The sequence below is a fragment of the Mastigoproctus giganteus genome, chromosome 13, assembly GCF_048544385.1.
Source record: "Mastigoproctus giganteus isolate SK-2022 chromosome 13, ASM4854438v1, whole genome shotgun sequence".
NCBI lineage: Eukaryota > Metazoa > Arthropoda > Arachnida > Uropygi > Thelyphonidae > Mastigoproctus > Mastigoproctus giganteus.
This window is the reverse complement of record NC_143587.1, coordinates 101,549,036-101,574,848: the sequence shown is the minus strand read 5'-3', so window position 1 is coordinate 101,574,848 and position 25,813 is coordinate 101,549,036. Positions and strand designations below refer to the sequence as shown.

Genomic DNA, 25,813 nt, shown 5'->3' with positions numbered 1-25,813 from the left:
GTCAACATAGGCCGTGAATGTAAATTTGGTGTCAATTATTATTCCCAGATCTCAATTAGTTGTGACAGTTGGGATAGGTGTCCCATTTAGTTCTGAATGTACGAGTGTAGGTTATATTTTTGAGAGAGTACACTATCATTGCAGTCTTCTGTGGATTATAGTTAGGCAAAATTTATCGAAGTATATTAATAGCACCATAATCTTATGATTGATTTAATTACACACTGCACTGTTAGACAAGACAGGTTGGATTGTCGTCAATATCTTAATGTTATCTGCGTACGTGTATACATAATCTCTGCCTTCGCAGAACGGGATCATCATTGCGGTAAAGAGGAGTCCGGATAAGACGCCACCCTACGCAACTCCTGCATGGACTGGTCGTTGGAGGATCTGACTGTCTGTATGCAAATAAATGGATCGCCCAGTAAGTAGGCACTGCAGGAACTTCAGCAGGTTACCTTTTATTTGGAAGGCGTGCTGCAGCAGACGTAGTAGGGCATGTACATTGGGACTATCGAAAGCGGCATTTATGTGTTGCCGTGTATTTTGTGCCTAAGTTTGATAGGACATATTGAACAATAAAAACCGTTTTTTATTTAAAGAGATTTCTTATATACTTTTTCTTGAAACATTTTTTTAACCAATTGTTTTTTTTTAACCAATTGATCATATCAAAACCTTCTATGACATGTATTAATGAAATTTAATTGAATAAAATGTTTTTTGAGACAGGTTTATTAAATAATTAAGAAAGCTTTTGCTTGAATTCCAATTATACAATACAAATACAAATAAATAAAAAAAAATTCAAACGAAAAGAAAAAAAGATAATTCTTTCAAAATAAAAGAAAAAAAAATACAGTTCTTTCAAAATAAAAGAAAAAAAATACAGTTCTTTCAAAATAAAAGTAAAAAGAGAAATAAAAATCCTTACAAAACACAATAAATTAACCTCCATTTTCGTCCTAAGTCAGATGAGTTGTCAGCAGGTGTCCGATTGACATTAAATTCTGTCAATTTTATTAACAATTAAATTAAAAAATTCTTAAGTCTTATTTTTTACCTTTCATTGTACAAAAATTTACGGCCCTCGGTAGAATGTTTATAACCTTTACGGATCCACCACTAAGTTTTCGGTTGAGAAACACTGATCTAGATTATTATTTACAGCCGTCGTATCTCTCTTTTGCAAAAATATCAGAATATCGAAATCCTCTATTTATTGCATTTAGAATTGATCAACGCAGCTTTTTATAAGAATATAAATTAGGAATTACTTCATTATTCCTTGTATGGGAGATCCATTCTCTCTCTCTTAAAAATTGTATAAAATTTTATTTGTTTATTTAAGCATAAGGATCTTGAGCAGTTGACCAGAGAGAATGAAGTACTGAAAAAAGATAGTACATCTTATCGTGAAGCAATTGTAAGTAGAAATACATACCACTCATATAAAATATTACAATTAATGCATTGTTATTCTGTGCATAACTTAAAATTTTTAAATTATATAAAAATTAAATATTTAAGTTAATTATTAATAATTTAAAAATAATTATTTCTGGTAACCTACTGGCCTTTCCAGTTTTTGAACTGTGTGGTGTCATGACTCAGATGACTTTCTAAATGAAAGAATTGGGAATTGGAATGCCAGAAGAAACTTTTTGTTCTTTAGATTGTAATTTTCAGAAATGCATATAGGGTTGCCCAAAATGGAAGCGGAGGGGATAAGGGCCCACGCCCAGGTAGGCCACCAAGCAACAGTTTCTTCACGATATTCCTAGTAAACGATTTCTCCTTCAGTTCGCTGCAGCTCTGAAATCTGGACTGAGCAGCTCCCTCTAACATATAGAGAACCCACGTCGGAGAGTACTGGCTACTGAAGTGATCCAGTACTAAACTCCATCTGAATCCTCGGACAAATTACTGCTGGGATTTGTGCCCTTAAAGGATCCCATAACCTCCCATAAAAACCTGTCTGGTAATAGCCACTCAGTCATTAACCAGTCTTCTCTGACAGATTCTTTTCGAACTAGAGCTTGAAATCCTCAGTAAAATGGATACCGACTTAGTGTGTTATCCCAGCTATGAAATTGGGAGGAGGAGGAATTGTGGGCTGGGGTGTTTCTCGTGGCATGGACTAGGTTCACCAGTCGCAGTACATAGCAGCATGAATGCTGCGTCCAACCTTGATTTTCTGGAAATGTTTCTGCACCCTACATTGCGAACGTTTTATTGGAAGTGACCCTTATCCCTTTGGCGCACCATAACCATAGATGCCGATGCGTAAAAAAATCCTCAAACAAACAAACAGACCCTTACCCCTTGCAACGCAAAAACGCTCCATGTCGCAAGGGGAGAATTGCGAACACGCAGTTTAAGTCAACCAGTTTATTTCAATTAGTTTACGTTAATCAATTTAAGAAAATCAATTTTAACATCAATTTAAGTAACCAGTTCAACCAATTTGAGTGGCCAGTGCAGAGACCAGCCCAACCAAAGTGAACATCTTTTGGGATTAATTCTAATATGCAAAATTAGGGCAAGGCGAAGACTATCTCTTCGTTAGTGGAACTCAGAAAGGCATTAAAAAGAAGAAGAAATAGAGCATAGTACCATTAGCTCTATCTGTCATAAATTAGTAAGAAGCGTGCAGGACCCATTGAAGCTGTCGTTACGGCCAATGGCTATTAATTTCTAGTTATCTTCGATCGGACATTCATGCCTTCATTATATTCATTGTATACAGTCATTACCGAATGTATATACTGTACTTCACATTTCATCATAACCATAAATCTAAAGTATGCAGTATATACCAGGTATTTCGATTAAAACTCACTTATTTTTAGGTTTAAGCTATTTGTCGTCTGTAGATTTTTGTTGTCATATTTTTGGACTGAAATTTTTGAATTTGATGTTAAAATTGGACCAGCTATTACTGGTTAGATTTTACGATTTCTAAGTTAAAATTTTGCATAATCAAATGCTTTTTTTTTTTTTTTTTTTTTAGTGGGCAAGTTGTTTGTTCCCCTTTTCGTTTTAAAAAAAATATTATCCCAGTACTTTTGAAACGAACGTAAATCGATTTTATTTGAATTTAAAATAAGCAAACAGAACGGTTATATGTTTTCTCTTTAGCGCACGCGTTTAACTGTGAATGCACTTGCGTCGCGTCACCTTCTACCCATTGTTTTTATTTTTGTTTCAAATAAAATCAGTTTACTTTCGTTTTTGAAGTACAGAGATAATGTTTTCTGACTAAACGAAAGAGGGAAACAACTTTTACATTGATAAAAAAGCAGCTGATTAGGCAAAATTTTTAAATGCCTTTAAAAATTTACCATTTACCATAGAAGATATTTACCATTTTTAAAAGAAATGGTAAATATCAAATAGTCAATTTAAGCAAACCAATTTTAACATTAATTTAAGTAACCAATTGAAGTAAGCTAATTTTAACAACAAATTAAAAAACAAAGAAATTAGCCCAAACATGACAAATATGTCTAGACAAAAAATAGCCTAAACCTAAAAATAAGCGAGATAGATCTAGGGTTGCTACCTCTTCTTTTTATCTAAATTGTAGTTGCAATAAATGAAAATTTATTTATTTATTTATTTTATATACACCAAAAATCCGGAAGTCTCCCGGAATATGATGTATATAGATTAGTCTCTCCCGGATTCCTAGAGACCTTGTTCTGCAATCCACCAACCCGGAGACATATCATTACACATTCAAATAAATGGAAACTTAACGTGTAAATTCTTACTTTCTTAGTAGGTTTTCACGTGCCTCTTAATAAGTTGGGTTTTAACCAAAACATTTAGGTATTTCTTTATTGTTTAACTTGATCAAGTTGAAAAAATCTTAAAACAAACATGTTTGAAAATCTATCTTAATATATCATTTTGGCAAAGAAAAAGGACACATTTGGTAAGTGTTAATCCTTTAATTTAATTAGAAGTGTAATACAACATTAGTTTGGATTTCTTTTAAAAGTACATTTTTCTTGGTTTAATTTAATAAATCAGTTTTGTTCATTTAGAACTAAGTGTATTCTTTAATTTGGAATAGCGGCGCAACGGCATAAGCTAATTCTGCGCACTGAGAAAAAAAATTAGGGGGTGGAGGGAGAACTATGTTTATGAAGTCATTTGATATATGAAGTTTGAACTTAATCTTGCAAACTAAATAAATAAATATATATATATATATATATATTTTTTTTTTTTCATTTATTACCCTTAGGATTCAATGTCGCCTCAAAAACAAATGGAATATTTCTCTAAATTTAACGATGGGTGGTTAAATGAACCAAAGGTGAAAGGGTGGCTTACGAAATGAGATGAATTTAATGGTGACTGCAAGGTATGCATAAAAGGAATCTCTGTTAAGCATTTTCTAAAAATTCACTCGGAAAGCATTACACACATCGTCATCAGCATTTTCAATCCACTGCAGGATGAAGGCCTCTCCAGCAACTTTGCAGTTCCTACTGTTTTGAGCACTGCCCATCCATTTACTACCCAAAAACTCGGGAATTTCATCTATCCATCTCCGCCTTTGTCTTCCAGGTTTTCTTCTAGCTCCTCTTGGGTACCATTCTGTTATTTTCGTAGTCCATCTGTCATCATGTCTTCGAGCTATGTGTCCTGCCCAAGACCATTTTAGTTCTTTAGTTTTGATAAGAATGTCCTTTACTCGAGTTTGCTGCCTAAACCATGGGGTTTCTCTTCTTATCTAACAGTCTGATTCCCAATATAATTCGTTCCATTCTTCGCTGTGTAGTTCTCAACTTCTCTTCCATTCTTCGCTGTGTAGTTCTCAACTTCTCTTCCATTCTTTTGGTGAGTGCCAAAGTTTCACTTCCATAAGTCATGGTGGGGAGTATACATTGGTTCATTATTTTATGTTTCAGACAAACTGAGATATTGCTCTTCAGTATGTGACTATATTTCTTGAATGCTATCCATCCAAAATTTATTTTTCTCTTGACTTCCAGCCATTTATCATTATTACAGCTAATAACTTGTCCCAGATAAGTATATGACTCCACCTTTTCAATTACTGCTCTTTAAGATATTATGTCCCTTTCTGTGGCATACTTGTTCCTCATTACTTTTGTTTTAGCCATATTCAACTTTAGTCCAAAATCCTTACTAGCTGTGCATAACTGATTAAGATTTTCCTCTAATTCTTTGGGATCGTGGCTTATGATCACAATGTCATCTGCAAATCGTAAATGGTTTAGGTACTCTCCGTTCACATTGACTTCTTTCTGCGACCAGCCTAATCTTCTGAAAGCTTCCTCAAGGGCAGCAGAAAACAACTTTGGAGATATTGTGTCTCCTTGTCGAACTCCTTTTTCAATTTTAAATTTGCTACTGTCTTTGTCTAGTCTAATAAAGGAGGTAGCGTTCTCATATATTTTCTTCAAAATCATAATATGTGGGATATCTATGCCTTGTCTTTTCAGTGCCCGAAACATTGCCTAATGCTGTATGGAGTCAAATGCCTTTTCGTAATCCACAAATGCCAGGCATAATGGTGTTTTATATTCATTTGCTTTCTCCATTAGCTGTGATATTACCTGAAGGTGATCCATAGTTGAGAATGCTGTCCTGAAGCCAGTTGCTCTTTCGGTTGATTCTCATCAAGTATTCTTTCTAATCTGTTAGTAATGACCCTTGTGAACAACTTGTAGATGTGGAATAACAAGCTAATTGGTCTATAATTTCCAATTTCTGATTTATCTCCTTTCTTATGCAGCAAAACTATGATTGCATTATTCCATTTCTTAGGCGTCACACCTTTTCAAATACATTTTGTGAAGAGCCTTGCCAGTTTTTGTGTTATGTCTCTTCCTCCCAATTTTAACAATTCTATAGTAACTTCATCTTCTCCCGGTGCTTTCTGATTCTTATTTTCTTCAACGCATCTTCTACCTCATCAAGAAGAATATCGGGTATGTCGTATGTGTTGCTAATTTGCGATCCATCTTCCCCACGGCTGGCATTATTCCCTTGCTCCTTGTATAATTCTCTATAGTAGTCTTCTGCTATTTGAATTATGCCTTCTCTGCTATTTATAAGTACACCATCGCTATTCTTCAGTTTCAGTATCATTTGTCTTTCTGTATTACTGCTCATGGCTGCTGATTTAAGTCCTTTGTTTTCCCTTAATGCTTGTTCTACTTTTCTTGTGTTAAATCTTCTTATGTCCTCTCTGAGTCTCTTTCTAATGGCTTTGCATAACTCAGTATACTTAATTTTCTCCCTGTCAGTGTTTTTCTTGCTCTTCATTTTACACAAGTCACCTATAAAATTAAAAAACAAGTCTCAGTCGAAGCCTAGTTTTGTTCAAAGAAAGAACACCAACGAAGAAAATTTAGTTACTGCTGGTGAAGTTACACCTGTTTACCCTGGAGTGAAACACCATCATAATTACAACTGCGAAGATTGTAATAAGTTGTTTCCAGTTCTATTTAGTGATTCCAATATTGCAAGGCAAATTGCATGCAGCAGAACAAAATGTATAAGCATTTGTGAGTATGTACACAAATGCTTATGCATTACAGCCGCTTTTAAAAGATTTATCGTATTGCGCTTATTTTTCTCTTGATATCGACTCTTCAAACAAAGGAGATTTTAAAAAATTTTTCGTGGTAGTACAATACTTTTCTTTTAAAGAAGGTATAAAACAAGGTCTTTTCGACGTTTATCCAGATCCCAGTGAAACAAGCGCTTCTACAAAAGATCGGCTGATTGTGGGTTTTGAGAAAAATCATCTTAACATTCAGTCTGTTTTCATTATCCACTGATAATGCATCTGTAATTTTGGTATACACAAATCTGTTTATCAAAAACGTCTTGTAGAGTTCTTGTAAGTTGTGCTTGGCTTATATAAGCTTAGAAATTGTAAATATCATTTATTACACAATTAAAAACCCTTCTTTTTAATGTTGAGTTGTTAGTGGGAGAAAATATAAAGTGAGTTTTCTGCCTTCGCTAAGCGCGTAAAAAAGTTAAAATTATTCTGCTAGTTTGTTAATGTTGAATATACGCGAATTTTAAGACATATGCCAACAAGATGGTTGTCTTTGCTACCGGCTATTCAAATGGCTCTCAAACTCGGATGCTTCAAGAGAGTATTTCTTGAAGGAAAGTGAAGATGAGTGCTCCCAAATAATATGGAAGACATTTGAAGAAAGTAATACATATACATTTTGCTATTCATATTTTTGCAAAATATTTTGAATATGTTGTTAAAATTTTGGAAATTGAACATGTTACCTATACAGATTTCATGTGGTGGTGGTAGGAATCCACGAAGAGATTGAAGACAGGAAAAAGGAATGATTTTATGGACAGCAAACATAAGTTATATTGAATTGCTTAAAATATGTGGATAGATTGTGATTTACTGTAAAAAAAAAAATTTTTTTTAAAGATAAGTTAGAAACTTATCTGAAAAAATGGTATGATTTTGAGAGATCTGGGTTTAAAAACATGAATGTATTATCAGTGGAAAGGGAGCTTGCATGGGATGAACGTAGAAATCTGGGATATATACTAAAATTAGCATTTGATGAAGACAAACTATATGAAGATTTCTCTGCATTTAGTGGCCACAGTGAAGTTGTTGTGGCCAATTCCAAAAGGGTGGACTCAAGATGGGTTAATTTCTTTTCTAAAGTTAATGAATAACTGAAAAGAATTGGATCCTTTGTGCTCTCAATTTCAATGAAGCTTGTGAACTAATTTCCAGTATCATGAATAAACTTTGGTTTAAGGATCGAAAGAGGCCAAGTGAAGATTGGGTCAAGGCTGAAATACAAGCGTGCACCAATTTAAATTTGTTTTGCAAGGACTTTCATGCTTTTTTGCTTTCAAAACGAGACATTTTTGATGCTGCAAGAAGCAATTCGAAATATAATCTTGAATTTAAAAAATAATCTTGGATTTTGATCAACACTATTTTAAATTAATTTATGAGCAATACAATCAATGCAAATTTTATATTAATTTTATTTTTGTATTCTAATTATAAATAAAATGAGTCATAATTTTTGTGTCTCATTTTAAACCATGAGAAGTTGTCTAGAACAGTTGGATTTTAACTGGAACCGTCGCATTAAGCTAACTGCGCTATGCATAGCTGAGGTGGTAAGCATATCAAAGAATTTTTCTCTAACCTCTTTGAATAAATTAAATGAAATCATAGCTAACGGTACCGTATCACATAAAATAAGAGATAATTTTAATAAAATTTTCCATTTATATGATTAAGATTTTTGATTGGGTCAGTTGTTTTTTGCCAAAAAAAAAAAAAAAAAATTTCCCTAAATCCACCGGCACTCGAACAGAAATCTTCCGGATTTGTAATTCACAAGCCGGCAACCCAAGACAGGCCCCGGTGCCTTTCAATTGAAACACCCCATATTGTAGGCGCGTTGTTGGTGTGATACAACCCCCCCCCCCTAGATTTTCTGGAAAAGGCTGCCAGCAGAATCTTGACTGGCAGAAAGATATAGTACAAGATATTTTTCAACTTCACGAATGATGTTACTCAGCTAACTTGATATTGCATGCTGAATTTACCATTCATCACTAAACATTATCAAGCTATTACTAGCCATTATGATTTCCTTCACAACTTCAAAATGTTAATAAGAGGCTGAGGTTTATGCTGTATTTTAACTGATATGTTTTTTTTTTAATTAACTTATGGTATTTTTCAGGAAATTAAAGAGAGATTATACTCAAAATTAGAAGAGCAAGTAAAAAAACTTCAGGAAGAAGTATTATCGAAAGTAAGTTTCATTTCTGATTCACATTTCGTCTTAAACTTATCTAATTATAATACAGTATATACTGTAGGTGTGTATTTGCTTGAATCTCAATAGTTTAGTTTAAAGTAAACCAGACACATTATATAAACTAGTTGTAACCGGCGTAACATATGCCATCTTTCTGATTATGGCGTAAATAGTTTAATCTAGATCATTCAGTCTTTACCATCCTTGTTTCATCGTCATCAGCCATTTTCAATCCACTGCAGGATGAAGGCCTCTCCAGCAACTTTCCAGTTCCTTCTGTTTTGTGCAACGGCCATCCATTTACTATCCACAAACTCATGAATTTCATCTATCCATCTCCGCCGTTGTCTTCCAGGTTTTCTTCTATCTCCTCTTGGGTACCATTCTGTTATTTTTTTAGTCCATCTGTCATCATGTCTTCGAGCTATGTGTGCTGCCCAAGACCATTTTAGTTCTTTAGTTTTGATAAGAATGTCCTTTACTTGAGTCTGCTGCCTAATCCATGTGTTTCTCTTCTTATCTAACAGTCTGATTCCCAGTATAATTCGTTCCATTCTTCGCTGTGTAGTTCTCAGCTTCTCTTCCATTCTTTTGGTGAGTGCCCAAGTTTCACTTCCATAAGTCATGGTGGGGAGAATACATTGGTTCATTATTTTACGTTTCAGACAAATTTTGATATTGCTCCTTAGTATGTGACTATATTTTCTGAATGCTATCCATCCAAAATTTATTCCTCTCTTGATTTCTAGCCATTTATCATTATTACAGCTGATGACTTGTCCCAGATAAGTATGACTCCACCTTTTCAATTACTGCTTTTTAAAATATTATGTCGATTTCTGTGACATACTTGTTCCTCATTACTTTTGTTTTAGCCATATTCATTTTTAGTCCAAAATCCTTACTAGCTGTGCATAACTGATTAAGATTTTCCTCTAATTCTTTGTGATCGTGGCTTATGATCACAATGTCATCTGCAAATCGTAAATGGTTTAGGTACTCTCCGTTCACATTGACTCCTTTCTGCGACCAATCTAATCTTCTGGAAGCTACCTCAAGTGCAGCAGAAAACAACTTTGGGGATATTGTGTCTCCTTGTCGAACTTCTTTTTCAATTTTAAATTTTCTACTGTCTTTGTCTAGTCTAAAGAGGAGGTAGCCTTCTCATATATTTTCTTCAAAATCATAATATGTGGGATATCTATGCCTTGTCTTTTCAGTGCCCGAAACATTGCCTAATGCTGTATGGAGTCAAATGCCTTTTCATAATCCACAAATGCCAGGCATAATGGTGTTTTATATTCATTTGCTTTCTCCATTAGCTGTGATATTACGTGAAGGTGATCCATAGTTGAGAATCCTGTCCTAAAGCCAGTTGCTCTTTCGGTTGATTCTCATCAAGTATTCTTTCTAATCTGTTAGTAATGACCCTTGTGAACAACTTGTAGATGTGGAATAACAAGCTAATTGGTCTATAATTTCCAATTTCTGATTTATCTCCTTTCTTATGCAGCAAAACTATGATTGCATTATTCCATTTCTTAGGCGTCACACCTTTTCAAATACATTTTGTGAAGAGCCTTGCCAGTTTTTGTGTTATGTCTCTTCCTCCCAATTTTAACAATTCTATAGTAACTTCATCTTCTCCCGGTGCTTTCGGATTCTTATTTTCTTCAACGCATCTTCTACCTCATCAGGAAGAATATCGGGTATGTCGTATGTGTTGCTAATTTGCGATCCATCTTCCCCACGGCTGGCATCATTCCCTTGCTCCTTGTATAATTCTCTGTAGTAGTCTTCTGCTATTTGAATTATGCCTTCTCTGCTATTTATAAGTACACCATCGCTATTCTTCAGTTTCAGTATCATTTTTCTTTCTGTATTACTGCTCATGGCTGCTGATTTAAGTCCTTTGTTTTCCCTTAATGCTTGTTCTACTTTTCTTGTGTTAAATCTTCTTATGTCCTCTCTTAGTCTCTTTCTAATGGCTTTGCATAACTCAGTATACTCGATTTTCTCCTTGTCAGTGTTTATCTTGCTCGTCATTTGTCGCCTTTGGTTCATTATAAGTGTTTCTTGACTAAATTTGTCTTCTTTGGATTTCTTTTTTCCTATAGGTTTCTTGGGCTTTATCACTTTCAGAAAGTTGTAATATTCCTCATCGATATCTTGGTCCTCAGCAGTCTGCAGAAGCCCAAACCTGTTGTTAAGTTCCAGTACATACTGCTTTTTATCCTCTTCTGTTATCTCAAAGACTTCTGTATTATTTACTCGAGTCAGTTTTTTCCTTTCCTACATCTATATCAAGTGTGCATCATACCATTCTGTGATCACTTCCGGCATTTACCTTATTCAGGACGGTAACATCATTCACGATATATCATCTGTTAGTGAGGATGAAGTCGATTTCATTAGTTGTTAAACCATTTGGACTCTTCCCTGTCCACTTTCTGTTCACCCTTTTCTTGAAAAAAGTATTCATTACTGACAATCCTTGAGATTCTGCAAATTCCACAAGTCTTTCACCTCTTTTATTTCTTTCGCCAATTCCAAAATTTCCTATAGTTCCCCTTTCTGCACTGTTTTGTCTTTTTCCAACCTTAGCATTGAAGTCCCCACATAATAATAGTGTAGTGGGTTTTCTGCTCATCTAAAAGACTCTCATTCTTGTTTGTGGGATATATGCATATGTGTCTATTTGCAGGTCGTTGGACGTCTTCTCCAACAAATATTGCAGCAACCTCCATTTTGGATGTAGGTGCATTGTATCGTCTATTATCCAAGTCCGGGTCTTCTGTAAATGCCATGCGCACATTCATTGTTTGATTGGACTGGGCTATTTGATGCATTTGTTAATATGACTCAGCAAATGGTTTAACTTGTCGCAGCTTTTCGTACAATTTTTGCATTACTTCGGTTGTATACCCTTGGTTTGATGGTCTTTCCAAGCCGTTTTGTTGTTGCTTTAGCAGAATCGAAATATAAAGTTGACCATATCCTGGCTTATTTGCCTCATTTGGATATAGCGGTGAGACCAAATGCTAAATCTGGCCGTGTATTCTAAAGTTTATCCGTTTTGAAAAAATCCTTTTTCCTTTTGCCGACTTCAAATTCTCGAAATGAGATGGTGCATGTGATTCATAGAGATGAAGCACATGCACTATATGGCAAAAAAAAAAAAAAAAAAAACAAAACTAAGCTCTTATCCAGATGCATACTCACACGATCCAGGGTAGCGTTTGAACGCAATGAGGAATCGTGAATTATAACACAGGAAACCAGGCAGAGTGATCAGAGTCGAACCGAGCAAATCCACGAATCACCAAAACATTGCTCTTCAGACGCTTATCAACAAAAGATGAAATATACGTCAAACATTAAATCCCCACAACACCACACAACATCAAAACCTTAAATCATTGAAAAAGGCGATCTATAAATCATCGAAAGATGAAACACATACTGGAGAGGAGAAGGAGGAAAGGGACAATATACAGTATACGGATCCATGCAGTCTTAATTACTTTTGATGTTTGCATACAGCACGTGTGCGTGCATTCATATGGCAGGAGTAGGGCAGTGCGTAGGATAATTAGGCCGAGACTGGGCGAAGATTATTTTTGGGCTAGATTAAATTTAGTGTGTAGGGCGTTCGCGTCGTGTATAGGTAGAGTGGGGGAGGGGAGGCAGAAGGTTGGGAGGAAAGCAGAAGTATGGGGGAGACAGAGGAGATTCCCCCAGGTGGTCAGTGAGGCATGCCCATGCCTCACTAGAAGGAAAGGTGGGGTAGAAGGGGAGCGAGCCGACTGGTGGTCTCGTCCTTCTGCCAGGAAGGGGTATTAAACGAAAGCCAGGCTAGTGCTTGGCTCAGGCCGCCAGAACTGCCCCTATTCGTCCTTCATTCAGATTTTTTGTTTATCTTCATGGTTGCTTGGTAAGTCATCTTTGGTGTTATGCACATTTTGGCTTCTAGCCATTATGTGGCTAGTGTGCATTCATGTCCCATCTTCTTCTGTACATGTCTTGAGCGAACTTTGAGAAGGCAATATATTCCTGCCTCCCGGCTAGGAGGTGTTGTTCTCTATCTCTAGGCAAAAAGGTGACCCGGGTGATGAGCTGGCAGCGGAGGTCATCATAAAGCTGGCATTCATACATGAGGTGGTGCCAGCTCTCCAACTCTCCACAGCAGCAAGTAGGGTCATCTGTAATGCCCAGGGCTGTAAGCTTAGCCTTAAAGGCACCATGTCCTGTTAGCAGGAAGGTAGCGTGGAGTCCCGGCGTGAACCACGCTGGAACCATTGGGTAGAGTTTTCCAATATTGGGGAAGAATCGTGTGGTGACTTCTCCCTTTGGGGAACTCTCCCATCTGGTTTGCCAGGTCTGCTTGAGTTGATTTGTAAGTCTCTTGTTCTCAGTCAAACGGTTTGTGGTAGGATCTGCGTCGAAGCCGACGAAGGTACAGTTCATATAATACTCCACATTTAGCTACTTCCAGGTCTAAAGGTAGGGTTCTCGCCAGCACATGCAGCGCGTGGGTGCTAACTATGCTGCAGGCCTGGGTTATAGCGAGCAGCATGGCCTATGGATAGAGTTGAGGATTCAGCGATTTACAGCCATGGTAACTTTGGGGTGCCATGCTCCGGAAGGCGGCTTTGTAAAACAGCTTGAGGGTCTTCTTTTTCAATCCCCAGTCCCTTTTTGCGACTCTGGTAACAAGGGCTGTATAGCCCCGTATGTTCATACAGATATATTTTAAGTGTGCCTGGAAGCAGAGAGTGGGGTCCAGTATTATTCCCAGGTAGCTAAGTTCCTTGGAAAGTCGTAGTGTGATACCATCAATTTTAATCTGTGGGGGGGGGTCTCTTGTAATCTAGGGCACCCTTGAGGAGAATGGAGTCCGTTTTGGTTGCAGAGATCCTAGGGAAGTGGATTTTGGTCCGCTCTTGTAGGATTTTAAGGGCATGATTTGTCTTTCTTTCCAGCTGGATTCTGCTGTTTGCCTCTATCATCAGGATGAGGTCGTCTGCAAAGGCTTGTGAAGACACCTCTCCAATATCGGTATTTAGGAATTCATCCGAGACGATGTTCCATAACGTGGGTCCTGGAACGGAGCCTTGTGGACCTCTGTTGATTATTCTGGTGAGTATTTTATATGGAGCATTCACCATGATGAGTCTACGTGAGAGGTAGCTTTGGAATACTCAATAGAGGTTGCCTGGCATCCCACTCCCCCCGGAGCCGAGCCAGGACGCTCGGCCACCAGAGGGTGTCGAACGCCCCAGCGAAGTCGATAGTGATAGTCAGGAAGTATTTGTTTTCTGTGGCAGCTGCACATGGAAGGAGGTTCTTCAGGGCATCTACAGTCTACATTCCCGGTCTAAAGCGGTACTGGTTTGGGGATATCAGGTTTGTCTGTATTCTGGTAAACAGGCGTCGTTCCAAGAGTTTACTGCAGACTGTTAGTAGGGCTATTGATCTGTAGGAAGTCAGTTGGTCTTGTGGTTTTGTCGGGTTTTTAATTATGAGTTTAATTTTTGCTTTTTTCCAGTCCTTCAGGTAGGTCCAGTTTGGAGACATAAATGGAAGAGGTTCAGTAGCATATCGTGGGCTATCTCCACCACCTTCCTGATGATTTCCGGTTCCAAGAGGTCCGGACCCGGACATTTCTTACTTTTAGTAAGGTGCGCAGCCGCTTGTAATTCCTCTATTCTGAAATCCGGTTCCCTGTCTTCTGTTCGGTAGTCGTCATTCTCTGTGCTGTTTGTTTGTTATTTGGTTTTTAGGAGCATTAGCAACTAAGGCCATATTGCTCCGGGAATATGCGGTAGTCATTCCGTGACCTTTCCGCATCCTCCGTATTTGGTGGTGACGGCTCGAACCCCGGTCTAATCAAGAAGCGTCTGCTACGCACTGCTGCTCCTTCCCACCTGGCTACGGAGGCGCCCATTCTCTGTGCATATCTTGATATGTTAGGGTGTCTGCGAATCTACATGAGGGTGGAAGGTTGCATCCAAAATATTGACAGATGCCTCCCAAGAAATGGTAGCATCTCCCTGTGGTGTTATTGTGGTTGAAATGACCTCTCCTCCCCTTTGGAGTTTATTAGTAGTTACTTTGCATACCACCCCCCCAGTGGTTAGTGTTGCCAGTGGTTGCGACCAGATTTTCCCACGAGAGTTGTTTACTTCTGCGTATGAGCAAGGTGTACTGGTTTCTGGCCTCCTTGTAGATTTCCCGCCGTGCATCCACTTCAGGGGCGGGCCAGGAGCGTCTCGCTCTCTAGAATGCTTTTCGTTTGTCCTGGACTTCTCTTCGAAACCTCTCGAGCTCTGGACTCCAACATGGCAGCATGTGAGGCAGGTTTTCTTCGTTTTATGGCAGCATTCACTGCTTTAGTGATGATCGCCGTGACTTTTTTTTTTGGAGTTGGTCAGGGTCTTGGTTTGTTTGAATTGCAGCTTGCTGTGTATCGTTTTCTGTTATTAGAGTGTCTCTGAATTGGTTCCACTGTGCAGTGCTCAGCGCATATCTGAGCAGCATTTTTCTCTCAGGATATTGTCTCTGATCGTCTCTGTTGAGTTGGAAGGTCAGGACCCTGTGGTTGGACGTGGTCCAGGCATCCTGAACCGTCCAGTCTGTTATATTGCCAGCAATATTCCTAGTGGCATGGAGACATCGATGGTTGATTCCCATCGTAGGTTGCAGTAAGTCGGTAGTTGATTAGGTTGGTTTAGCACTGTTATCCTTGATGTTGCTAGGAATTCCTCCAGGCGCTGCCCGTCCCTTTTCCCCTGCCTCTCCGGGGTATGACTGTACCAAGCTTGTGACCTGCATTTGACGTCCGCTCCTATTATTAGTTTCTGGTCGGGGAGGATATTTGTTACATGTTCTAGGTACCTTGTAGTTATCGTTATGTCCTCTCCAGGACGGCAATAAAGGGCTACGATGTAGAAGGCTCCCTGTGCTGAGATAAGGTGTGCGCAGACTGCCCAGCCCGTGCAGAGCTCAGTGATCCTGTTAACTGTTATATCTGGGTTTGTGACCACAATAGCGGATCAGGGGATTTCATTTTCAGGCTGTATGATATTGTAAGGGATATCCTCTTACTTGATTGGCGGCTGCGTATGGTTCTTGGAATATGATGATATCTATATTTTCGTCGTCGGCTTTCATCCTGACCTGGTCGGCCAGTGCCTGTGGTTCTATGAGCGTTTAGCTGGAAAAATTTGATTACTTTAGTGTTGAAGATTTGTTCTGTTCTGGATTGGGTCAAGCTCTTCTATTTTTGGTATATGGGATACATGCTGCCTCTGAGGGAATGGGAGGCATCCATTTTCTGATTTCTGCAGTTAGCAGAAACGGCGTCTGTGCTCTTATTTGGACAATCGGTGAAGTTGTGGCCCTTGCCAAGCACAGTGGCCGCAGGTTCGCACAGCCTGGGAGCATGTGTGCGACGTGTGTCCGAACTTGCAGCAGTTGTAACATTTGATGATAGCCACATGTTCGCGGAATCGGTGGCTACCTCAATGTATATAAACTCTAGTCTGATTTATAAGTATTTGCCAAGCTACCGGGCTCAGTTCTACAGACCAGTTGACTGTGCTCGAGGACTTGGTCTTGATAGTGTGCTTGGGTTCACATGATCATTTAGATTTTGATCTGGCAAATGTTTGGACAGATTTCTGTCAAACAATTCTCTTCCGACCTCGGGTTTGATATCCTAATCTAGGTCATATATAAGGATGGATGGCCCTTCCTTCTTGGGGGTTCAGCTCTGAGCCCCAGGATTGCGATTTGGGGTTGGCTATTATTTCGTTTATTTCCTCTGTGGTCTCTGTTTCGATGGCCACCCCTGGATTCCTTGTCTTTCGCACCGATTTTATTTTCGTGGTCCTTAGGTCATCGGAAAGTTTATCAATTGTTGCCTGCTTAATGCCTTCACTAGAATGTTTGTCCTCTTTATTAAGGGGTCTCAACACTATAAGGTTAGGTGGCAGAGTGGTGGATTTCTCCTTGGCTTGTTTTGGTTGGGTGGCTGTGTTGTCACACTGAGCCTGTGTTCTCAGCGCCTCTACATAGGAGGGAGCACGCTGTGGCATATTTTTTTCTCCTCCTTCCTTATAAGCCTCCACTTTATATGTGGCTATTTCAGATTCTAAGTATGTTTGGAATAAAACGGACTCCATTTTATTCCATAAAGTAACAATTGGCCTGCAGAGATTATTTTGCTCTGATCCCTAAATAGGTCCTCTAGGGCTATCTTGAGAGTGCAAGCTTGATCCAGTGGGATCCCTCTGGGAGTTCAGGGTTTGGGGGGGGGGTAGAATCCTTCGCCTTGGTTTCATCTTGTTTTTCTGGTTGTAGGGAGCCAGGATCATCATGAGCGCCCTTTGGTTGGCTCTATCTTCTAGTTGCTTTGTTTGATTGAGAGACTATTTGATTTTTATTTTTTTTTTAGCCAAAGGTATCGGTTTAACTTCTTGAGTATTAAATTGGTGTTCAGGGTTAACTTGTTCGTAGTCAGAAACAAGTTGTAGCACCTCTGGCTGGTCACTGTCCTTTTCGTGTGGTTCTCCCACCATGTTTGTATCCATATCGGTTTTTCGAAGTTATCCGGATTAGTGAATTCTAGGCGCGTTATGTTGTTAGAGGGCTCTGAAAGCTGTTGGAGGATATAAACCGCTAGTCCGTGGGTGTATTTATTGCCTTGAAATCTGCAGGCGAAGATTTGGACTCTCCCCCACTGTCAGTAAGTGGGGGGACAGCCTAGTATATAAATGGCCCTAGCAAAACGGGGTTACTTTCTCTGGGGTTTTTGTTGGCGCCGATAACAGTGGTGACATCAGTTTTTGCGCTACATGAATATTTGCTAAGATCCATTCTGTCCACGGCATGTCTATTGCAGATGTGAGGAGACACAAAATACATGTTTCACTAGCACAGTAACGGTAATTCAACGGTAATATTGAGGGTCTGACGGCTCCGGGGATTTCTCCCATCTCCGCATATGTTCTGTGTATCGAGTGACAGTACCCTGTCTATGCCAGAGGTTTAAAAATAATGTATGGGTCATGTGGTATGTAGTTTGTTGTGCCCATTGTTCATCCGGCCTGTTGGCCGCCGGGCCCCCAGTGGAACCCGGCGTTACCATACCTAGCGATGGGGACGCCGGCAGGGTGTACCAAGAGACTAATTGCCACTTACTTTCCTGGAATTTCGGTTACTAGGACCTAAAATAAAGGTTGGAGCTATCACTGTTGATTTAAGTAAAATTGCCTTTAGAATGCACTGCGTGGGGTTTTACGCTGAAAGAACTATTTTTAGAGAGCCTTAAAGGTCGGTCAAAATTTGATGTGATTTAAATTTGGACATGTGGGGCAGTCGCTGTACAAGAGAAAGTGATGGGAGGGAGGGAGGATGAAATAGAAAGAAGAGGGGTCGGACAGGAAGCTTACCCTCCATTTTCAGTGGGGCATGCCCATGCCCCACAACAGTGAAAATATGGGGGTAGGAGAGGAAAAGAGCAAATACTCCCCTCCCCCCCCCTCCGAAAAAAAACAAAGCCGTACTAGGGAGTGCAGTTTTGGGTTGCCAGTAGGCCATCCAAATCACCCTAAAGTCTTGTCTTTCTGTGGTATGGTGAGTTTTTTTACTTGTTTGACCTCCTGCATTCTTTCTAGTCGGGTTGCCTTTGGTATATTTCTATCATTTTTTTCCTTCTAGAAAATAGATCCTGTGCATATTGACTGAGTGCCTTTTAGTCCTCTTGAGTGTCTAACAGTCTGGATTCTTGGTTGTTTGGGATATTGGATTGCTGTTATTAGGCGTAGTCGTAGGTCGTCATACAAATTGCACTCAAACATTAAGTGTCTCCAGGACTCCGGGTTGCCACAGGAACAGTCCGCGTTATTTATGATGCCAAGTTGGTGAAGTTTAGCTTTAAACGGGCTGTGTCCTGTAAAGGAGGAAGGTGGTATTTCGAGCAGGGTGAAACCACGCTGGCGCCTTAGGGTACAGCTCGGCGACAGTGGGAAGGATTCTTGTGGTCACTGCACCCTTTTCTGTATTGCTCCATCTTCTCTGCCAAATCTGGACGAGGTGGTCGGTGATTCTTCTCTTCTCATAGTTGCAGTCATTAGTGATGTCAGTGGTGAGGTCCTACAGTGTAGCCGATGTGTTTCTGGCAAGATGGTAGAGCAGACCACAGCGGGTAGCTTCGATATCCAGGGGCAGAACTCCTACCAGGATTTGGAGGGCAGCCGTGCTAGTCGTTCTAGTTGCTCTGGACATGGTAAGGAGGATGGTCCTCTGAACGGTTTTCGAGGATCCGTTTATTCACTTCTAGTCCCGCCCTCGCATACCACAGAGGGAAGCCATATGTGATGGCAGGGATGAAGAGGGCTTTGTAGTACAGAGACAGGGTAGTACGTCTGAGTCCCCAGTCCCTGCGAGTGACTCTAGCGACGAGGGCCGCGTATCTTCTTATCTTTTGTTTAATATATTCTAGGTGTGATTTGAAATTTAATTTTCTGCCCAGGATTATTCCTAGGTATTTAATCTGTTCGCACAGCTTGTCTGCGCGGGTAGCACAGTGGTATTGTCACCGTCCGCCCCACACCGGGTGGAAAAGGCCTGGGTTCGAATCCCGTCGATGATGCGAGGAACTTTAATTGGCTTTTTTCAATCCGTGGCTGAGTTAGTTGCTCTCAGGTGTAGATAGCAAGGTTTTTCTCCCCATTAACTGGGGTTTTTTCGTCCAGCAAAACAGGCAAATCAACCATAGAACATACGCAATTTACAGACACAATTACGGGTTAATGTATTTAATTACGGGCAACCCTAAAATAATAATAATGTTTGCACAGCTTAACTATTTTATACTCAATCTTAATTTGTGGTGGTCTCCTTAAGTCTAGCGTACCTTTTAGCAGCACCGATTTTGTCTTGCCGGGTGCTAGTTTGAGCAAGTGTAGCTTCGTCCAATCTAGCAGCTTTTGCAGGGCATAATTTGCTTGCATTTCTAGGGAGGATCTGCTGTCAGCCTCGATGGTCAAGACCAAGTCATCTGCATAGCCCTGGGCCTCCCCACCACCCAGATCCATGGCGAGGAATTCGTCTTAGACAAAGTTCCACAGGAGCGGCCCCAGGACAAAACCCGGAGCAGCCCCTGAGGACTGGGCGACTGAGGCATTTATATGATGTGGTAACTTGCACCGCTCTATCAGCCAAGTAATCCTTCATGCAATTATAAAGATTCAATGGAAAGTTGGCAGCTCTGAGTCTTGCCAAGACACAGCCACCAGAGGGTGTTAAACACGCTGGCGAAATCCAGTGCGATGACGAGGAAGTATTTCATCTGACAATGGGTGGCTTTAGAGAGGAGGTTCTGTATTGCTTCGATAGTGGATTTGCCAGGAGTAAATCCGTATTGCTTTGTTATGTTAGGATTTACTTCATTATAATGCCTTGTGATTCTGGTATGTAGCAGTCTTTTTCGAATATTTTACTGAGGGTTGGTAGCAGGGCTATGGGTCTTTGGGAACTAGGTGTCTCTGGTGGCCTTGTTGGGTTTTTTAGGAGTAGTTTTAAATTTGCCTTTTTCCACTGTTGTGGAAATTTACCTGCTTGCAAGCAGCAATTGGATAGTTTTAGCAGTAATTCCGGTATATGTTCCGTTGCTTCTTTTGCCATCTCCGTTTCAATTAGGTCCAGTCCAGGGCATTTCTTTTTTTTGCGTGGCTTGCTGCATCCTGAATTTCTAAGGTGAAGAGGGGGGGTTGTATTTTGTCATTATTATAGCAAGTGTTTGCTTGGTAGATAGCCTGCTGCTCATCTGTTAGAGTTGTTGGCAACTCCTGAAGGATGTTGTCCAGGATGTTCCCAATCGACTCCTCCCATGTTATGGTTAAGTTTCCTTGTGCTGTTTTGGTGGCTGTCACTATTTCCCACCTGGGGAGTTTGTGAGTGGTAATTTTGTATACCACCCCCCAGGGTTTGCTGTGTTCCCTGACCCTTGTACCAACCTCTCCCATGATTCTCCTTTCTTTTTCTTTATCTGTTCAGTATAACAATTTCTAGCGATTGTATATTCGTTCCTGAGTTCAGTGACTTCTTGTTGCGGCCAAATCCTCCTAGCCCTCGGAAATTGTTTCCTTCTGTGCTGTACTAATTTCCTCATTCGTGTGAGCTCTGGAGTCCACCAGGGCGTGGCCCCTGCAATGGGAATTCTTCTCTTCATGGCTTTCTCTGCTGCTTCTGTTATTATTTTTGTTAAATCCTTCTGGAGTCGTTCCGGGTTTTCGCTCCTGTTTTCCTGCTCCCTCAGTGTGTGCAGATATTGCTGGCCTGCAGTGTAGAGTCTCTCGGAAGGTGTCCCAGTTTGCCTTGCTGAGGGCGAATCTATTTAGCATGTGCCTGTCGGCAGTTGTTCTTGTCAGGTTCGTTTCTAATGTGAAGGTTATTGTACGATGGCCTGAGGTCGCCCAGGCGTTTCTAACCGTCCAATTTTGTGATGTGGGTGTCTGTGTTTCTTGTGGCTAATGTTATGTCAATCTCTGCTTCCCATAAGGTGTTGCAGAAGGTCGGGAGGCAGAAGGATTAGTTTTTAACAACAAATATGGAGTTGGCCATATGCTCCGCGAGCCTTTGCCCATTCGTTGAGCCCCTTCTTTCAGGCGTCGTACTGTGCCAGAGGGGAGACTTGCAGTTGACGTCTGCCCCCACTAGTATCTTGTGTCTGTTTAGTGCAGTTTGACGATTCTCCAGCTATGTTATCGCGTAGTCGATTTCTGTCCCTGGCCTGCAGTATAGAGCAACCACATAAAGACTTCCCAGGGAGGTGACAAGGTGGGCACATGCTGCCCAGGGAGTGCAGAATTGTGGGATTTTTGTGACCGTGATATAGCGGTTCCTGATTATCACAGTTGCCCATGTGGTTTCATCTGTGTACTGCACAATTTTGTATTTAATAGGATACCCCATACTTGCTTTTTGTGCGTGTACGGTTCCAATATTATGAGGATGTCAGCATTTTCATCGTCAGCTTTTAGTCGGACTTGCTCGGCCAGAGCCCTGGCATGCTGTGCATTGACTGGTGGAATGTGAGAAAGGTGGAGATGAATTGTTTATGGTGTGTGGCTATAATCTCTTCTCTTTTGGTAGGAACTCTAGATTTTTTGGTATGTCGGACACCCAGTATCTCGGATGGAGTGTGAGTGCTCCAGTTTCAGACTCTTACAGTTTGCACAGGTTTGCATGTCTGTTTAGTTAGTGCAGGTATTTTACTCGTGCCCTTTGCCAGAGCAGTGGCCGCAGGTCGGCTCTCTTTGTGTGCAAGTATGGGTGGTGTGGCCATATCTGCAGCAGTGAAAGCACTTGGGAATGGGTATATGTTCCCAGTATCTCAGGCTGCTCCATTCTATATAAATTCTGTTTTGATAGCTTAAGATTTGCCATGCATATGGCGCCGATTCCACCGTCCAATTTACTCCCATCCCGTTCTTTGCTTTTATTTTGAACTTTTGAAAAATCAGCTCAGAGGGTTCTAGCTCTGGGAAGTGGCTCTGGAAGTTCTTTCTATAAATCTCCTTGGTTAATTGCTGCGGATCCATGTCATATTCTACATCGAATATTAGTATAGTTGGGCCTTTCTTTTTCGGTAATTCTGCCTTTAGCCCTAATGTGGTTATTTTCTCATTTGCTTTTATTTCTTCTATCTCCTCGCTACCAGTCTCGATCACGATCCCTGGGTTCTTGGTTTTGCGAATAGACTTTATCCTGGTGTTTTGAAAGTCTTCCATCATATTATCTATAACGTTTTGTTTGATTTGCTCACTTGATTGGTTGCTGTCCCCGATAGGTCTCGGTATCACTATATTTGGAGTTTTTGTGAGTACTTTCTTCTTTTCCACTTGTAATTCGCTGTTTTTTTCCCTCTCACTTTTTCCATCTTTATGTTGTTATTTGGATTAGAGATGATATTCAGTATTTGTTATTGTTGTTATTTGTTGTTATTTGGTTTTAAGGAGCATTAGCAACTAAGGCCATATTGCTCCGGGAATATGCGGTGGTCATTTCCTGACCTTTCCGCATCCTCCGTATTTGGTGGTGACGGGCTCGAACCCTGGTCTAATCAAGAAGCGTGTGCTACGCACTGCTGCTCCTTCCCACCTGGCTATGGAGGCGCCTTTCAGTATTTGTAACCACCTTCCCTTTTTTAAGTTATATACAATACATCGGAAAATATGTGTAAATCCACGGGGATGGTACCTGCTAGAGGAATTTCCAAAGACCTTTTCAATTGGGCCTGTAGTGATTCGATCTCAGGCGGAGGGAATAGGCTTTCCCTGTGAGTTGTAATGCCACTTTCAGCTTGCACACATGCGTAGACGAGCCCTTGAACCCACAATTGTACAGTCATCATTGCACAAATGACTCTGACTGCTGTTGGGCCTAAAAACCACCATCAACAACAACCCGGCAGAGGTCGAATGGTCATGTTGCATTTCATCGACGTACAATATTTCCAGCAGTTGATTTTGGATGCCCCCCACTGCTTTCTGGCGAATGTGAAACCTTTAGCTCTCCGTTACAGCATAGTCACCTCTTAGCTCTCCGTTACAGCATAGTCACCTCTTAGCTCTCCGTTACAGCATAGTCGATACGGTAAAGCACCGCCTGCCACTCGTTTGAGAGGTTTTTTGTTTGATTCCTATGCCAACTGGAGGAAATTCTAAAGTCCTCTTCATTCAAGCTTGCAGTTAGCCGATCTCAGGAGGTGGATTTGAAGTTTTTTCCTTTGATTTATTCCGAGTTGTTCATGTGACAAAATGTAGGGTTTTAGGCGCATCAGCGAAATCCGGTGTTTTCATGCTACCCTCATCTGAGACCGAATCAAGTTACGAAGAAACTCACAAAAATTCTGCTCATAATTGACGGGATTCAAACCCAGGTCGTTTCCACCCAATGTGAGGAGGACGGTGCTTATATGCGCTGTGGTACAAGCGAGGATCCACAGAACGTGAGTTGGAGTGATGGCATTTTGAACCAAACTGACCAGGGGGAGGCCGCTAGGTGGGGCTGCAGTCAAACTTTGCTCCCCCGCCCGCTAGAGGGCACACCAAGCTGACCAGGGGGCGCGCGCCACTAGGTGGTGCTGCTGTCGAACTTTAACCCCGCCCACTAGAGGGCGTACCATGCTGACCGGGGGGGGGGACTGCCGCTAGGTGGCGCTGCAGTCGAAACATTTTCCCCTCCCGCTAGAGGGCGCATCAAACTGGCCAGGGGGGCTGGTCTTCCTCCCTCCCCCACCAGGTGGCGCTGCCATCGAAACACTTTGAACCGATTTTGTCAGCGGGTGCTCTCCCCCCCATCTTTGCCGCCAGGTGGCGCTGCCATCAAAACCCTTTGAACGAAACTGACCAGGGAAGTATTCCACCCTCCCTCTTCTCACCCGCGGTACCGTCGCACTATGTTAAAACATGCATGGTGTAACATGTCTTATGACGTCATAATCCTTTGTGGTAATTCTTGGAATTCAAAGAGAGGGTTTTTTTAATTTTACTGCTGGTTGGTATATTTTTAAAAGAATTTTAAATGAGAAGACTATTTTAAACATGTTAATTTTAGTCAATAAATTAAAGTATTCATGAACAAATCAAAGGTATTATTTGAATATATAGTATTCATGACCAATATTTTTAACATGTTATTTTTAGGCAATAAATTAATTAGTGCTATTCATGAACAAATCAATGGTATTATTTGAACATAATTAAAGTATTCATTAACAAATCAATGGTATTTTGTCAGTTGAAAGTGATTTTAAATATAACTTTTAACGAAGACACAGAATTATAATGAACGATGTTTTTTATTGAACACTGTTAACAAAATTATTTACAAGTAACCAAATTAAGAAAAATCCAACAAAGCGTTCATTAGCTAAGTTTTGCCTTAATTCTCTATGGGGAAGACTTGGTATGAGGACACAGCGTGTGAATACACAGGTTGTTTCCTCTTATGAGAATCTTGTTGAACTCTCTGGACAACACAAAGATTATTCATGATGCCAGACTTGTTACAGAAGAAAAAATGTTAGTTGCATCTGCTCCTGTTGCTGGAAAAGAACCGGCATACAGCAAAGGTAATGCTGTTATTGCTTCGTTTGTTGCTGCCTATGGTAGGATAAAGCTTTATGAGGCTCTAGACTCTCCGTGAACGTGTCTTGTACTCAGACACTGACAGTGTCATATTCACTCAAAAACCGGGTGAATACGCTCCACCAATTGGTCATTCTTTAGGAGAGCTCACTAATGAACTTGACAGTGGTGATTACATTGTCGAGTTTGTCACTACAGGCCCTAAATCATATTCCTACAGAACCCACAAGAATAAGATGGTGACAAAATGCAAGGGGATCATGCTGAATTCCTATGCTAACATGTTGATTAACATAGAATCCATGTATGCAGCGGCTATGGGAGAACCAACAGATATTTCTGTGCCTGTCCCCTTTGCTATTCGTCGCGACAAGTGGAATTGTCGCCTCTTGGAAACTTCCATATCCAAGAAATTTAGGTACACATTTACAAAACATGTGGTAGGGGAAGACACTCGAACCTACCCTTATGGTTATTTCCGTGTGTATAGATTTCAGACCTACAACAGTATCCACACACACACACACACATATATATATTTATATATATATATATATATATATATATATATATATATATATATATATATATATATATAAAACACTGATGGATCCAATATCTCTCTATTACAGAAGATTTAGGAGAAGTCCGGTTGGCCTGCCTCCCTAAAATCCACTTATGCACACCTTGTCGTTGGTAAGCCCTGTTACGTCACTTAGGTGGCAACGAACGTGTAGAGTGGTTCTCTTCAAGACGCCTGGTCAGCGTGAAGAGGAAAAGACCAAACCCTCCAGCAATATGAAAGCACGACGAAACAAATGGCCC

At 40.5% G+C, this 25,813-nt stretch overlaps 1 protein-coding gene across 1 annotated transcript in view; it reads left to right on the top strand.

Annotated features, from left to right (window-relative positions):
- LOC150076309 (uncharacterized) overlaps positions 1–25,813 on the top strand; it is a 253,715-nt gene that overhangs the window by 90,997 nt on the left and 136,905 nt on the right. The window contains exons 6-7 of the mRNA XM_090387315.1: positions 1,355–1,429; positions 8,751–8,822. Coding sequence (XP_090243441.1) covers positions 1,355–1,429; positions 8,751–8,822 — 147 coding nt within the window. The remainder of the gene's footprint in view (positions 1–1,354; positions 1,430–8,750; positions 8,823–25,813) is intronic.